At 61.7% G+C, this 15,935-nt stretch overlaps 1 protein-coding gene and 2 long non-coding RNA genes across 5 annotated transcripts in view; all 3 read right to left on the bottom strand.

The window, feature by feature from the left end:
* Window positions 1-61: 61 nt before the first annotated feature.
* On the bottom strand, window positions 62-1,770 carry LOC131590358 (uncharacterized). The gene is made up of 4 exons (XR_009280076.1): window positions 1,443-1,770; window positions 512-790; window positions 216-292; window positions 62-122 (listed from the first exon to the last, which is right to left on the bottom strand). It is a non-coding gene; the product is annotated as an uncharacterized LOC131590358 (long non-coding RNA).
* LOC131590360 (uncharacterized) lies at window positions 878-1,309 on the bottom strand. Its single transcript, XR_009280078.1, has 3 exons — window positions 1,223-1,309; window positions 1,083-1,152; window positions 878-1,014 (listed from the first exon to the last, which is right to left on the bottom strand). It is a non-coding gene; the product is annotated as an uncharacterized LOC131590360 (long non-coding RNA).
* Window positions 1,771-4,344: 2,574 nt separating the features above from the next.
* LOC131590353 (methanethiol oxidase-like) overlaps window positions 4,345-15,935 on the bottom strand; it is a 14,298-nt gene continuing 2,707 nt past the window's right edge. For 2 of the 3 annotated variants that reach the window (XM_058860364.1, XM_058860366.1), the window contains exons 3-13: window positions 15,082-15,135; window positions 14,203-14,315; window positions 13,384-13,572; window positions 12,771-12,891; window positions 12,347-12,529; window positions 11,293-11,474; window positions 10,412-10,490; window positions 9,075-9,196; window positions 8,285-8,377; window positions 6,120-6,238; window positions 4,345-4,679 (exon numbers count right to left, since the gene is read on the bottom strand). In XM_058860364.1, the coding sequence (XP_058716347.1) occupies window positions 4,517-4,679; window positions 6,120-6,238; window positions 8,285-8,377; window positions 9,075-9,196; window positions 10,412-10,490; window positions 11,293-11,474; window positions 12,347-12,529; window positions 12,771-12,891; window positions 13,384-13,572; window positions 14,203-14,315; window positions 15,082-15,135 (1,418 nt within the window). In that variant the 3' untranslated portion in view covers window positions 4,345-4,516. The remainder of the gene's footprint in view (window positions 4,680-6,119; window positions 6,239-8,284; window positions 8,378-9,074; window positions 9,197-10,411; window positions 10,491-11,292; window positions 11,475-12,346; window positions 12,530-12,770; window positions 12,892-13,383; window positions 13,573-14,202; window positions 14,316-15,081; window positions 15,136-15,935) is intronic. The other variant, XM_058860365.1, reaches the window with a different exon arrangement.

Below are 15,935 nucleotides of genomic sequence, written 5' to 3'. Positions count from 1 at the left end.
CCGGGAATTCTGGGAATTCTGGGAATGGGGAATGGGGAACGGCACCTCCGACATCTGGATCTGATCCCGGGAATCCCGGGAATTCCGGGAATTCTGGGAATTCTGGGAATGGGGAACGGCACCTCCGACATCTGGATCTGATCCCGGGAATCCCGGGAATTCCGGGAATTCCGGGAATTCTGGGAATTCTGGGAATGGGGAATGGGGAACGGCACCTCCGACATCTGGATCTGATCCCGGGAATTCTGCGGGAATTCCGGGAATTCTGGGAATGGGGAATGGGGAACGGCACCTCCGACATCTGGATCTGATCCCGGGAATTCTGCGGGAATTCTGGGAATTCTGGGAATTTGGGGAATGGGGAACGGCACCTCCGACATCTGGATCTGATCCCGGGAATTATTTGGGAATTCTGGGAATGGGGAATGGGGAACGGCACCTCCGACATCTGGATCTGATCCCGGGAATTCTGCGGGAATTCTGGGAATTCTGGGGGAATGGGGAACGGCACCTCCGACATCTGGATCTGATCCCGGGAATCCCGGGAATTCCGGGAATGGGGAACGGGGAACGGCACCTCCGACATCTGGATCTGATCCCGGGAATTCTGCGGGAATTCTGGGAATTCTGGGAATTTGGGGAATGGGGAACGGCACCTCCGACATCTGGATCTGATCCCGGGAATTCTGTGGGAATTCTGGGAATGGGGAATGGGGAACGGCACCTCCGACATCTGGATCTGATCCCGGGAATCCCGGGAATTCCGGGAATGGGGAACGGGGAACGGCACCTCCGACATCTGGATCTGATCCCGGGAATTCTGCGGGAATTCTGGGAATTCTGGGAATTTGGGGAATGGGGAACGGCACCTCCGACATCTGGATCTGATCCCGGGAATTCTGTGGGAATTCTGGGAATGGGGAATGGGGAACGGCACCTCCGACATCTGGATCTGATCCCGGGAATTCTGCGGGAATTCTGGGAATTCTGGGAATGGGGAATGGGGAACGGCACCTCCGACATCTGGATCTGATCCCGGGAATCCTGCGGGAATTCTGGGAATGGGGAATGGGGAACTGCACCTCCGACATCTGGCTGTGATATCCCGGGAATTCTGCGGGAATTCTGGGAATGGGGAATGGGGAACGGCACCTCCGACATCTGGATCTGATCCCGGGAATTCTGCGGGAATTCTGGGAATTCTGGGAATGGGGAACGGCACCTCCGACATCTGGATCTGATCCCGGGAATCCCGGGAATTCCGGGAATTCTGGGAATGGGGAATGGGGAACGGCACCTCCGACATCTGGATCTGATCCCGGGAATTCCGGGAATTCTGGGAATGGGGAATGGGGAACGGCACCTCCGACATCTGGATCTGATCCCGGGAATCCCGGGAATTCTGGGAATTCTGTGGGAATTCTGGGAATGGGGAACGGCACCTCCGACATCTGGATCTGATCCCAGGAATCCCGGGATTTATTTGGGAATTTGGGAATTCAGGATTTGGGAATTTGGGAATTCACAGACTCCAACATCCACCTCTGATCCCAGGAAATTGAGGATTCCTCCCATTTTTTTCCACCTCCTTTTCCCTCCCCATCCCTTTTTCCCAGGGAATTTGGGATGCCTGGAGCTTGATCCGCTCCCAGAATTCCAATTCTGGAGCTAAAAAATCATTTTCTGATCAAAAAATCCCAATAAAATTCTCCTTCCAGCAGCAAAAATTCCAAATTTTTGGGGGGGATTTTGTGCATTTTTGGCATTTTTTTGGTTAAAAAAAATATAATTTCCCAATATTTTCCCATCTTTTCTGGCTGCATTTCCACAAAAACCGGGAATTTTCCATTGGAAAAGGTTCCTGATGTCGTTTTCCATCTTTTTTTTTGTTGTATTGAGAGGAAATGGGGATAAAATAGGGATAAAAGAGAGGTGAAATAGGGATTAAATAGAGAGAAAATGTGGAAAAATTATGGATAAAGTGTGAATAAAATAGGGATAAAATTGGGGTAAAAGATGGAAAAAATAGAGGGAAAAACGGGGATAAAGTAGAGAAAAATAAGGATAAAATAGGAATCAAATGCAGAGAAATAGGAATAAAATAGGAAAAAAATAGGAACAAAATAGGGATAAAATAGGGATAAAATGTAAATTAAATAGGGAAAAAACAGGTAGAAAATAGAGGAAAAATAAGGGGGAAATGGGGATAAAAGAAATGTAAAATAGGGATAAAATGGAAAAGAAATGGGGATAAAATATAAATTAAATAGGGATAAAATAGAGGTAAAAAAGGGATAAAATAGGGATAAATAAAGGGATAAAATAGGGGTTAAAAAGGGAGAAAATAAGGATAAAATAGGGAAAAAATAGGGATAAAAAAGGGATAAAATAGGGATAAAAACCCAAAATCCTGGAATGCTTTGGGACGGAAAAGATCCTTAAATCCCATCCAATCCCACCCCAATCCCACGGGCATTCCCGGTGATCCAGGGGGATCCAGGGGTGGGGAATCCATGGAAAAATCTGGGGCAGGATCCAGGATTTATCCCGAAAATCCCATCTGAGCCAAAACAGGGAATCCTGGAACGCTTTGGGATGGAAAAGATCCCAAAGATCCTTAAAAATCCAGGGCTGGGGACATTCCCACCGTGCCAGGGGGTCCTGGAGACTCCCAGGGATGGGGAATCCATGGAAAATCTCGGGCAGGATCCAGGATTTATCCCGAAAATGCCAAAGAAACCAACCCAGGGAATCCTGGAACGCTTTGGGATGGAAAAGATCCTTAAATCCCATCCAATCCCAGCCCAATCCCACGGGCAGAGACATTCCCGGTGTTCCGGGGGGATCCAGGGGTGCGGAATCCATGGAAAAAACGGGGGCGGGGTTTGTCCCGGGATCTTTCCGGGAATGAGGCTCGGGAAGCAGCGGCTGATGCAGGGAACGACTTTATTGAGAGCGGGATAAAGCAGAGCCGGGCGGAGCAGCGGGGCCGGGACCGGGATGGGAACGGGATGGGAACGGGAATGGACCGGGAATGGACCGGGAATGGACCGGGAATGGGCTGGGATGGGAACGGGAATGGACCGGGATGGCTGGGATGGACCGGGAATGGCTGGGATGGACCGGGAATGGACCGGGATGGGAACGGGAATGGACCGGGAATGGCTGGGATGGGACCGGGATGGGACCGGGATGGACCGGGAATGGACCGGGATGGGACCGGGATGGGCTGGGATGAACCGGGAATGCCTCGGGATGGGCTGGAATGAACCGGGATGGCTCGGGGGTGTCCCAGGATGGAGTGGGAATCGTTCGGGAATGTCCTGGGATCGGCTGGGATGGCTCGGGAATGTCCCAGGATGGACCGGGATGGGACCGGGAATGTCCCGGGCCAGGACAGATCCGAGCCCGGCGCTGCCCTCGCTGCTGCCGGCGCTGCCGGAGCTCCGGAGGCTCCCGGAGAGCTCGGGGACATCCCGGGGACAGCTCGGGGACAGCTCGGGGACAGCTCGGGGACAGCGGGGACAGCCCGGGGACAGCTCGGGGACAGCCCGGGGACAGCCCGGGGACAGCTCGGGGACAGCTCGGGGACAGCTCGGGGACATCCCGGGGACAGCGGGGACAGCCCGGGGACAGCCCGGGGACAGCGGGGACAGCCCGGGGACAGCCCGGGGACAGCCCGGGGACAGCCCGGGGACAGCCCGGGGACAGCCAAGAGTCCCGGCGCTGCTTTCCCAGAAACAGGATCGAGATTCCAGCGGGAACGGGGAATCCCAAAGCCTGGAATCACCCGAGAGGATCCCAAATCTGGGATTCCCAAAGCCCGGAATCACCCGGAGGATCCCAAACCCCTCAGCCAGGGGATCCCAAACTCCTCAGCCAGGGGATCCCAAACCCCTCAGCCAGGGGATCCCAAAGTCGGGAATCCCCCCAAACCCTGACCCAGGGCACCCCAAACCTTCACCCAGGGGATCCCAAAGCCGGGAATCCCCGCAAATCCTCACCCAGGACACCCCAAACTCTCATCCAGGACACTCCAAACCTTCACCCAGGGGATCCCAAAGTCGGGAATCTCCCCAAACCCTCACCCAGGGGATCCCAAAGTCGGGAATCCCCGCAAATCCTCACCCAGGACACCCCAAACTCTCATCCAGGACACTCCAAACCTTCACCCAGGGGATCCCAAAGTCGGGAATCTCCCCAAACTCCTCAGCCAGGGGATCCCAAAGTCGGGAATCCCCGCAAATCCTCACCCAGGACACCCCAAACTCTCATCCAGGACACTCCAAACCCTCACCCAGGGGATCCCAAAGCCGGGAATCTCCCCAAACCCTGACCCAGCGCACCCCAAACCTTCACCCAGGACACCCCAAACCCTCACCCAGCGCACCCCAACCCTCACCCAGCGCACCCCAAGCCCCATCCAGGTCCCCCCAGCGCCCGGGATCCCCCCGGAGCCCCGAGGCCGGGCCTGGCAGCGCTGCCGGGAGGGGCGGGCGGCGCTCCCGGGGCTCGCTCAGGCCAGGATATCGGTTTTGGAGTCGCCGCCGGCGAAGCGAATCTCGTGCGCCAGGCACGGCCCGTGCTGCTCCTTGCCGAAATCCACCAGGAAGTTCTTGTTCACCGCCAGCCCGCCCTTGTCCGTGTCCACGTCCAGCTGCAGCATCACCGAGCCCTCCCTGCGCGGGGACAGCGGCGGCTCGTGGGGACAGCGAGCCCCGGGCACCGCCCGGAGCCGCTCCCGGCACCGCCAGGGCCGGCCCGGGACAGCGGGGATGGGATCGGGGCGGCTCCGGATCCCCCCCGGCTGCCCCTGGCAATGGGGAAAAGCCCTGGCAGGAGGGGCCGGGGGGGCAGCGGGGACGGCTTTGGATCCCCAGATCCCCCGGGATGGGATCGGGGTCACTTTTCCCTCCCCAAATCCCCCGGGATGGGATCGGGGTCTCTTTTCACTCCCCAAATCCCCCGGGATGGGATCGGGGTCAGTTTCCCCTCCCCGATTCCTCCCAGGATGGGATCGGGGTCACTTTTCCCTCCCCAATTCCCCCAGGATGGGATCGGGGTCACTTTTCCCTCCCCAGGATGGGATCGGGGTCAGTTTTCCCTCCCCAGATCCCCCAGGATCGGCTCAGGATGGGATCGGGGTCTCTTTTCCCTCCCCAGATCCCCCAGGATCGGCTCAGGATGGGATCGGGGTCACTTTTCCCTCCCCAGATCCCCCAGGATCGGCTCAGGATGGGATCGGGGTCACTTTTCCCTCCCCAAATCCCCCCAGGATGGGATCGGGGTCACTTTTCCCTCCCCAGATCCCCCAGGATGGGATCGGGGTCACTTTTCCCTCCCCAATTCCCCCCAGGATGGGATCGGGGTCACTTTTCCCTCCCCAATTCCCCCCAGGATGGGATCGGGGTCTCTTTTCCCTCCCCAGATCCCCCAGGATCGGCTCAGGATGGGATCGGGGTCACTTTTCCCTCCCCAGATCCCCCAGGATCGGCTCAGGATGGGATCGGGGTCTCTTTTCCCTCCCCAGATCCCCCAGGATCGGCTCAGGATGGGATCGGGGTCACTTTTCCCTCCCCAGATCCCTCAGGATCGGCTCAGGATGGGATGAGGGTCAATTTTCCCCGCCCAGGATGGGATCGGGGTCAGTTTTCCCTCCCCAGGATGGGATCGGGGTCTCTTTTCCCTCCCCAGATCCCCCAGGATCGGCTCAGGATGGGATCGGGGTCTCTTTCCCCTCCCCAGGATGGGATCGGGGTCTCTTTTCCCTCCCCAGATCCCCCAGGATCGGCTCAGGATGGGATCGGGGTCTCTTTTCCCTCCCCAGATCCCCCAGGATCGGCTCAGGATGGGATCGGGGTCACTTTTCCCTCCCCAGATCCCCCAGGATGGGATCGGGGTCTCTTTTCCCTCCCCAGATCCCCCAGGATCGGCTCAGGCCGGGCCGGATCCCCTCGGGGCCGAGCTCAGCCCGGGCTCTGCTCGATCCCTCCCCGGCCGGGGGGGCTCGGCCGGGAGCGGCTCCGGGAGAGCCCCGGGGGGGTCCCGGGGGGGTCCCGGCCCCTTCCCCAGCCCCGGCCCGGCCCGGGGGGAGCCTTTTCCAGGCGGGAATTGCTCACTTGACCAGGCTGGGGTAGAACTGCCGGTCCCAGGTGCTGAACAAGGAGTTGGTCACGTAGAGCCTCTTCCCGTCCAGGCTCAGCTGCAGCGCGGCGGGGCCGCCGAACACGCGCTTGCACTGGGACACAGCACTGGGGTTACTGGGGGCACTGGGACACAGCACTGGGGTTACTGGGACACGGCACTGGGGTTACTGGGGGCACTGGGAGCACTGGGATACGGCACTGGGGTTACTGGGGGCACTGGGACAGGCACTGGGACACAGCACTGGGGTTACTGGGGGCACTGGGACAGGCACTGGGACACAGCACTGGGGTTACTGGGGGCACTGGGACAGGCACTGGGACACAGCACTGGGGTTACTGGGGGCACTGGGACAGGCACTGGGACACAGCACTGGGAGCACTGGGAGCACTGGGACAGGCACTGGGACACGGCACTGGGGTTACTGGGGGCACTGGGAGCACTGGGACAGGCACTGGGAGCACTGGGACACAGCACTGGGGTTACTGGGGGCACTGGGACACGGCACTGGGGTTACTGGGGGCACTGGGAGCACTGGGACACAGCACTGGGGTTACTGGGGGCACTGGGAGCACTGGGACACGGCACTGGGACACAGCACTGGGGTTACTGGGGGCACTGGGAGCACTGGGACAGGCACTGGGGTTACTGGGGGCACTGGGAGCACTGGGACAGGCACTGGGACACAGCACTGGGAGCACTGGGACAGAGCACTGGGAGCACTGGGACACAGCACTGGGGTTACTGGGGGCACTGGGAGCACTGGGACACAGCACTGGGGTTACTGGGATACGGCACTGGGGTTACTGGGGGCACTGGGGACACTGGTGAGAGCAGGCTCAGGTGAGCACACACTCAGGTGAGCACACACTCAGGTGAGCACACACACACTCAGGTGAGCACACACTCAGGTGAGCACACACTCAGGTGAGCACACACACACTCAGGTGAGCACACACACACTCAGGTGAGCACACACTCAGGTGAGCACACACTCAGGTGAGCACACACACACTCAGGTGAGCACACACTCAGGTGAGCACACACTCAGGTGAGCACACACACACTCAGGTGAGCACACAAACTCAGGTGAGCACACACTCACTCAGGTGAGCACACACTCAGGTGAGCACACACTCACTCAGGTGAGCACACACACACTCAGGTGAGCACACACTCAGGTGAGCACACACTCACTCAGGTGAGCACACACACACTCAGGTGAGCACACACTCACTCAGGTGAGCACACACTCACTCAGGTGAGCACACACTCACTCAGGTGAGCACACACTCAGGTGAGCACACACTCAGGTGAGCACACACACACTCAGGTGAGCACACACACACTCAGGTGAGCACACACTCAGGTGAGCACACACTCAGGTGAGCACACACTCAGGTGAGCACACACTCACTCAGGTGAGCACACACACACTCAGGTGAGCACACACTCACTCAGGTGAGCACACACTCAGGTGAGCACACACTCAGGTGAGCACACACACTCAGGTGAGCACACACACACTCAGGTGAGCACACACTCACTCAGGTGAGCACACACTCAGGTGAGCACACACTCAGGTGAGCACACTCACTCAGGTGAGCACACACTCACTCAGGTCAGCACACACTCAGGTGAGCACACACTCAGGTGAGCACACACTCACTCAGGTGAGCACACACTCAGGTGAGCACACACTCAGGTGAGCACACACTCACTCAGGTGAGCACACACACACTCAGGTGAGCACACACTCACTCAGGTGAGCACACACTCAGGTGAGCACACACTCAGGTGAGCACACACACTCAGGTGAGCACACACACACTCAGGTGAGCACACACTCACTCAGGTGAGCACACACTCAGGTGAGCACACACTCAGGTGAGCACACACTCACTCAGGTGAGCACACACTCAGGTGAGCACACACTCACTCAGGTGAGCACACACTCACTCAGGTGAGCACACACTCAGGTGAGCACACACTCAGGTGAGCACACACACACTCAGGTGAGCACACACTCAGGTGAGCACACACACACTCAGGTGAGCACACACTCAGGTGAGCACACACTCAGGTGAGCACACACTCCACTCCCAGCCCTGCCCAGGTGTCCCAGCCCCCCGGGGCTCACCTTCACCACCAGTGGCTCGGGCTGGCACTTGAGCTCCTCGTCCCTGCAGACGCTGACGGGGCCCCCTCGCAGGATGCTGCCCCCCACGAACACCTGCAAGGGACAAACCCTTCCCAATCCCAATCCCAATCCCAATCCCAAATCCCAATCCCAAATCCCAAATCCCAATCCCAAATCCCAAACCCTTCCCAATCCCAATCCCAAACCCTTTCCAATCCCAATCCCAATCCCAAATCCCAAACCCTTCCCAATCCCAATCCCAAACCCAAATCCCAATCCCAAACCCTTTCCAATCCCAATCCCAATCCCAAACCCTTCCCAATCCCAAACCCTTTCCCTTTCCCAATCCCAAACCCTTTTCCCAAATCCTTTCCCAATCCTAAACCATTTTCCCAAATCCTTCCCTAGCTCCAAACATCAATCCCAAATCTTTATCCAAATCCCAAACATTTATCCCATTCCAAATCCCCTTTCCCAACCCCAAATCCCGATTCCCAATCCCCATTCCCAACCCCAGTTCCCCATTCCCAACCCCAGTTCCCCATTCCCAACCCCAAATCCCCATTCCCAACCCCAGTTCCCGATCCCCAACCCCAGTTCCCCATTCCCAACCCCAGTTCCCCATTCCCAACCCCAGTTCCCCATTCCCAACCCCAGTTCCCCATTCCCAACCCCAGTTCCCGATCCCCGAGCCCCTCAAGGGCCGCGCTGGCCCCGAGCGCTCCCGGCCGCTCCCCCCGGCCCTGCCCGGCCCCAGCGCGGCCCCCCCGGCCCCAGGGCTGCCCCTCACCTGCCCCACCAGCCGGGGCTTGCAGTTCCTGGCCAGCTCGTACTGCCGGATGTCCCCGTGCAGCCAATTGCTCACGTACAGGAACCGATCGTCCGGGCTGATGATGAGGTCGGCGATGAAGGCTGCGGGCACAGCCGGGGCTCAGCGCCACGGGCAGCGCCGGGGGAGGGCGAGCGGCCCCGGCCTCAGCTGGCCCTGGCACGGCCGGGGGGCGGGATTGGGGCCGGGGGGCGGGATTGGCACAGCCGGGGGTCGGGATCGGCACAGCCGGGGGTCGGGATTGGGGCCGGGGGTCGGGATTGGCACAGCCGGGGGTCGGGATTGGGGCCGGGGGTCGGGGATTGGGGCCGGGGGTCGGGGATTGGGGCCGGGGGTCGGGATTGGCACGGCCGGGGGTCGGGATTGGCACGGCCGGGGGCCGGGGATTGGCACAGCCGGGGGTCGGGATTGGCACAGCCGGGGGTCGGGATTGGGGCCGGGGGTCGGGGATTGGGGCCGGGGGTCGGGGATTGGGGCCGGGGGTCGGGATTGGGGCCGGGGGGCGGGATTGCCACAGCCGGGGGTCGGGATTGGCACAGCCGGGGGTCGGGGATTGGCACGGCCGGGGGTCGGGATTGGGGCCGGGGGTCGGGATTGGCACAGCCGGGGGTCGGGATTGGCACAGCCGGGGGTCGGGATTGGCACAGCCGGGGGTCGGGATTGGGGCTCCGGCAGGGTTTGGGGACAGCCGGGATTTAGGGACAGGCAGGATTTGGAGTTTCACAGAATTTGGAGTCTCTCAGGATTTAGGCTCTCTCAGGAATTGGAGTCTCTCAAGATTTCGGGTCTCTCAGGATTTGGGGTCTCTCAGGATTTGGGGTCTCTCAGGATTTGGGGTCACCCCGCGGGATTTGGGGTCTCTCAGGATTTAGGGTCAGGCAGGATCTGGGGTCTCTCAGGATTTGGGGTCTCTCAGGATTTGGGGTCACCTCGCGGGATTTGGGGTCTCTCAGGATTTGGGGTCAGGCAGGATCTGGGGTCTCTCAGGATTTAGGGACAGGCAGGATTTGGGGTCACCCCGCGGGATTTGGGGTCTCTCAGGATTTAGGGACAGGCAGGATTTGGGGTCACCCCGCGGGATTTGGGGTCTCTCAGGATTTGGGGTCTCTCAGGATTTAGGGTCAGGCAGGATCTGGGGTCTCTCAGGATTTGGGGTCTCTCAGGATTTGGGGTCTCTCAGGATTTAGGGACAGGCAGGATTTGGGGTCACCCCGCGGGATTTGGGGTCCCGGGCCGGCTGTGCCCGGCTGCGGGAGCGGCGGAGGGAGCAGCGCTGGCAGCCCCGAGGCCGCACGCACCGGGCATCTTGGGCATGATCCAGCCCGACACGTCCTTGGCCGGGATCCGGATCACCTCCTCCACTGCCCAGTTCTCTCTCTGCGAAAGGACAGCGAGCCCGGTGAGCCCCGGGCCGAGCCCGAACCGGGCACTGCGGGATCGGAACCGGCCCAAATCCCAAATCCCAAATCCCAAATCCCGAACCCGAGCCGGGCACTGCGGGATCGGAACCTGCCCAAATCCCAAATCCCAAATCCCAAATCCCGAGCCCGAACCGGGCACTGCGGGATGGGAACCGGCCCAAATCCCAAATCCCAAATCCCAAATCCCAAATCCCAAATCCCAAATCCCAAATCCCCAACCCGAGCCGGGCACTGCGGGATCGGAACCGGCCCAAATCCCAAACCCCAAACCCCAAATCCCAAATCCCAAATTCCAAATCCCAAATCCCCAGCCCGAGCCGGGCACTGCGGGATCGGAACCGGCCCAAATCCCAAATCCCAAATCCCAGATCCCAAATCCCAAATTCCAAATCCCCAACCCGAGCTGGGCACTGCGGGATCGTCCCCGTCCCCGTCACTGTCCCAAATCCCAAATCCCGAACCGGGCACTGCTGGATCGGCCCCGTCCCTGTCCCAGATCCCAAATCCCAAATCCCAAATCCCAGCCCCATCCCGGCTGCCGATCCGGAGCACACCCAGATCATCCCCAGCCCTCTCCCAGCCCCGCTCCCGACTCGGCTCCCGCTCCGGGGCCGCTCCCGGCGGGCCCGTCCCGCTGCCCTCCCCAGCCCCGGCTCCGAGCCCTCGCTCCCGGCTCTGGCCGCGCTCGCCCGGCCCTGCCCGGCCCGGCCCGGCCGCTTCCCCGCAGCCGCGGGGCCGCTGCCGGCGCTCGCACTCGCCTCGCAGGGTTTATAGAGGCGGAAGATGGCCCCGCTCAGGGCACAGCCCACGTAGCCCTCGGCCGCCTCGGGGCTGTGCAGGAAGCGCACGTTGAGCGGCAGAGAATCCTCGCCCAGGTCGAAGCACTGCGTCAGGCTGCGGCACGACAAGTTCCACACGTTCAGGCGGCGGCCGAACACCCCTGCGGGACACGGGGGGAAAGGCTCGGGGGTGCCCGGGGACAGGGAGCCACCCCCGAGGGGCTCCGGCTGCGAGCCGGCAGGGAAAGGACGGGAACCGCGGGGGGAAAGGGGGGGAAGGGGAGGATTTGGGAAGAACACCGGGAATTGCAGGATTTGGGAAGAACACCGGGAATTGCGGGATTTGGGGAAGAACACCGGGAATTGCAGGATTTGGGAAGAACACCGGGAATTGCAGGATTTGGGAAGAACACCGGGAATTGCAGCATTTGGGAAGAACACCGGGAATTGCAGCATTTGGGAAGAACACCGGGAATTGCAGGATTTGGGGAAGAACACCGGGAATTGCAGGAGTTTGGGAAGAACACCGCGAATTGCAGGATTTGGGGAAGAACACCGGGAATTGCAGGAGTTTGGGAAGAACACCGGGAATTGCAGGATTTGGGAAGAACACCGGGAATTGCAGGAGTTTGGGAAGAACACCAGGAATTGCGGGATTTTGGGAAGAACACCGGGAATTGCGGGAGTTTGGGAAGAACACCGGGAATTGCAGCATCGGGCACAGCCCGGCCCACCCTGGGCTCAGCCCCTGCCCATCCTCAGGCCGAGCCCGGCCGGGGCTCTGCGGGCACCCAGCGGCTCTCGGGGGTACCGAGACCGGCCAGCGCCGGCTCCCGGTACCGCTCCCAGCCCCGGCTCCCGGTACCGCTCCCAGCCCCGGCTCCCGGCCCCGGCACCGCTCCCAGCCCCGGCTCCCAGCCCCGGTACCGCTCCCAGCCCCGGCTCCCGGCTCCCGGTACCGCTCCCAGCCCCGGCTCCCGGTACCGCTCCCGGCCCCGGCTCCCGGCACCGCTCCCAGCCCCGGCTCCCGAACCTTTCTTGAAGTCGTCGGGGCTGAAGCCTCTCCCGGCCACTTTGGGCGCCAGCCCGGCCGAGCTGACCAGGACGTTGTGCCGGGCTTGGTACCAGAAGTCGCAGCCGCTATGGGGAACCTCACACTCGTTCTCCCAGTTCCCCTTCAGCTCGAAGGTCTCTCCGTCCAGCACCACGAAACCACCTGCGACACGCCAGGGACAAATCCAGGCTCCCACCTCTGCAACGGGACTGCCGAGGGGGGAGTGGTGGCAGGGAAATGGGAATGATGGTGGGGAAATGGGAATTCTGGCTGGGAAATGGGAATCCGGGCAGGGAAATGGGAATCCCGGCAGGACAATGGGAATCCGGGCAGGGAAATGGGAATCTCGGCAGGACAATGGGAATCTCGGCAGGACAATGGGAATCCCGGCAGGACAATTCACCTTTGCTGTTGCCGGCGGGGTCGCCCATGTTGGCGATCAGGATGTCGCCGTTGGGCAGGGCGTGGGTGGTAGCCAGGTAACCCTTGTTGCACTTCCAGAACACATCCACGGGCTCGATCATCTGCACAAAGCGGTGCAAATGTCAGCCTCGACCTGATCAGCGCCTTTCCCGGGATCCCAAAATCCATCCTTCCTTCCTTCCTTCCTTCCTTCCTTCCTTCCTTCCTTCCTTCCTTCCTTCCTTCCTTCCTTCCTTCCTTCCTTCCTTCCTTCCTTCCTTCCTTCCTTCCTTCCTTCCTTCCTTCCTTCCTTCCTTCCTTCCTTCCTTCCTTCCTTCCTTCCTTCCTTCCTTCCTTCCTTCCTTCCTTCCTTCCTTCCTCCCTCCCTCCCCTCCCTCCATGAATCCCTCCATCCCTCCTTCCCTCTATCCTTCCTTCCTTCAATGAATTCCTCCCTTCCTTCCCTCCCTGAATTAATCATTCCTTCCTTCCTTGAATGAATCCCTGCCTCCTTCCCTCCCTTTGTCCTTCGTTCCTTGAATGAATTCCTTCCTTCCTTCCCTCCCTCCCTCCCTCCCTCCCTCCTCCCTCCCCTGAGCGAATCCTGGCCGTACCTTGCAGATGCGAGGCGCCCGGCACTGGGAGCCCACATCCACCACGTAGATGCGGGAGGAGATGAGGCCGGGCAGGACCAGCTTGGTCCTTTTGGCCGCGGCGCCGCTCTCGAAGCAGCCGCAGGCGGGGCCCCAGCCCGCGCAGTGCAGCTCGTCCTTGAGGTTGGGCATGGGCAGGCGCTGGATCACCTGGGCACGGCCAAGGGAGCTCAGCCCGGGCCGGCCGGGAACGGCCCCGCCAGCGGCCCCGCCAGCGGGGAGCTGGGGAGGGGCCGGGGAGGGGTTTGGGGAGCCCTGGAGAGGGATTTGGGGAGCCCTGGAGAGGGATTTGGGGAGCTGGGGAGGGGCCGGGGAGGGATTTGGGGAGCTGGGGAGGGGCTGCGATGAATTTGGGGAGCCCTGGAGAGGGATTTGAGGAGCTGCGGCGGGGCTGCGATGGATTTGGGGAGCCCTGGAGAGGGATTTGGGGAGCTGGGGAGCTGGGGAGGGATTTGGGGATTTGGGGAGGGGCTGCGATGGATTTGGGGAGCCCTGGAGAGGGATTTGAGGAGCTGCGAAGGGGCTGCGATGGATTTGGGGAGCCCTGGAGAGGGATTTGGGGAGCTGCGGAGGGGCTGCGATGGATTTGGGGAGCCCTGGAGAGGGATTTGGGGAGCCCTGGAGAGGGGCCGGGGAGGGATTTGGGGAGCCCTGGAGAGGGATTTGGGGAGCTGGGGATGGATTTGGGGAGCTGCGAAGGGGCTGCGATGGATTTGGGGAGCCCTGGAGAGGGGCTGGCAGCGCTCGGGGCCAATTCTCCTCCCCAAAAGGCGCCCGTACCTGGCCGTAGTGGCAGGAGCGCGGGTTGAGGTCCACGGTGGCCAGGAAATCGGGCTGCTCGATGCCCGTGCTCCTGTAGGTGCAGGTCACGTAGGCGACCTCCTCCCTCGGGGCTGGGGACACAAAACCGCGCTCAAACCTCGCCGGGAAGGGCGGGCGGGACACCAAAAGCTGCGGGCGGCTCGCGGAAATGAGCCCAAAGCTTTGCGGGCTCGATGCCATTTCCTCCGCTCCCCCCGGGCAGCCCCGGGACCGCTCCGGAGCCGGGAACAACCGGAGGGAATCTCCGGGATTCCAGGGGGAAATCTCCGGGATTCCAGAGGGGAATCTCCGGGATTCCAGGGGGGAATCTCCGGGATTCCAGAGGGGAATCTCCGGGATTCCAGGGGGGAATCTCCGGGATTCCAGGGGGGAATCTCCCGCATTCCAGGCGGGACTCTCCGGGATTCCAGAGGGAAATCTCCGGGATTCCAAGGGGGAATCTCCCGCATTCCAGGGGGGAATCTCCCGCATTCCAGGGGGGAATCTCCCGCATTCCAGGGGGGAATCTCCCGCATTCCAGAGGGGAATCTCCCGGAACAACCAGAGGGAATCGCCCGCGAATTCTCCCGCTGGGAAAGGGGCTCAGCACCAACGCTGAGCTCAGGGCCCCCCAACAAACCCAAATTCCCCCCATTCCAAGCCAGCCCTGGCACTCCGGAGCCAGCAAGAGCCAGGGGAGTCTCCCGGATTTCAGGGGGAATCTCCTGGGCAGAAGCAGCGGGAATCTCCCGGCAATTCTCCCGCTGGGGAAGCGGCTCAGCACCAACGCTGAGCTCAGCGCCCCCCAAGCAGCCCAAATCCCCCCCGTGTCAGCCCAGCCCCGCTGCCGGCACTCGCCTTTCAGCACGTCGGGGCACGAGGGGTACTCGTAGCACGGAGCTCTGCATCTGTCTGCGGGAGCAGAGGGCATCCCGTGAGGCCGGCCCGGAGCCCGGAGCCCCTGCCCGGCACCGCCGCCCCCGCCCCGGGCCCGGCCCGGCCCTCCCTGGGCACCCGTGGCGAGCGCTCGTGGTGGCGCTGCCATCGCCCAGCTCCGGGACAGGAGCCTGGGGACAGCGCGGGGAGCAGCCGGGGGGGGACACCGGAGCACCGCGGGGAGCCCGGGACAGAACCGGGACTGGATGGGGACAGGGCTGGGAGAGAACCGGGATAGGATAGGGACAGAACCGGGACAGCGCGGGGAGCACCCGGGGGGGACACCGGAGCACCGCGGGGAGCTCGGGACAGAACCGGGACAGCGCGGGGAGCACCCGGGGGGGACACCGGAGCACCGCGGGGAGCTCGGGACAGAACCGGGACAGCGCGGGGACCACCCGGGGAGCTCGGGACAGAACCGGGACTGGATGGGGACTGGATGGGGACAGGGCTGGGAGAGAACCGGGATAGGATAGGGACAGAGCTGGGACAGGATGGGGACAGAGCCGGGACAGGATGGGGACAGAGCCGGGACAGGATGGGGACAGAATCGGGATCAGGGATGGGGACAGAGCCGGGACAGGATGGGGACAGAGCCGGGATCAGGGATGGGGACAGAGCCGGGATCAGGGATGGGGACAGAGCCGGGACAGGATGGGGACAGAGCCGGGATCAGGGATGGGGACAGAGCCGGGACAGGATGGGGACAGAGCCGGGATCAGGGATGGGGACAGAGCCGGGATCAGGGATGGGGACAGAGCTGTCACCCAGAGGCA

Source organism: Poecile atricapillus, chromosome 33, assembly GCF_030490865.1.
Source record: "Poecile atricapillus isolate bPoeAtr1 chromosome 33, bPoeAtr1.hap1, whole genome shotgun sequence".
Classification (NCBI taxonomy): Eukaryota; Metazoa; Chordata; class Aves; order Passeriformes; family Paridae; genus Poecile; species Poecile atricapillus.
The sequence above is the reverse complement of the archived record's forward strand: the minus strand, read 5'-3'. Positions and strand labels throughout refer to the sequence as shown.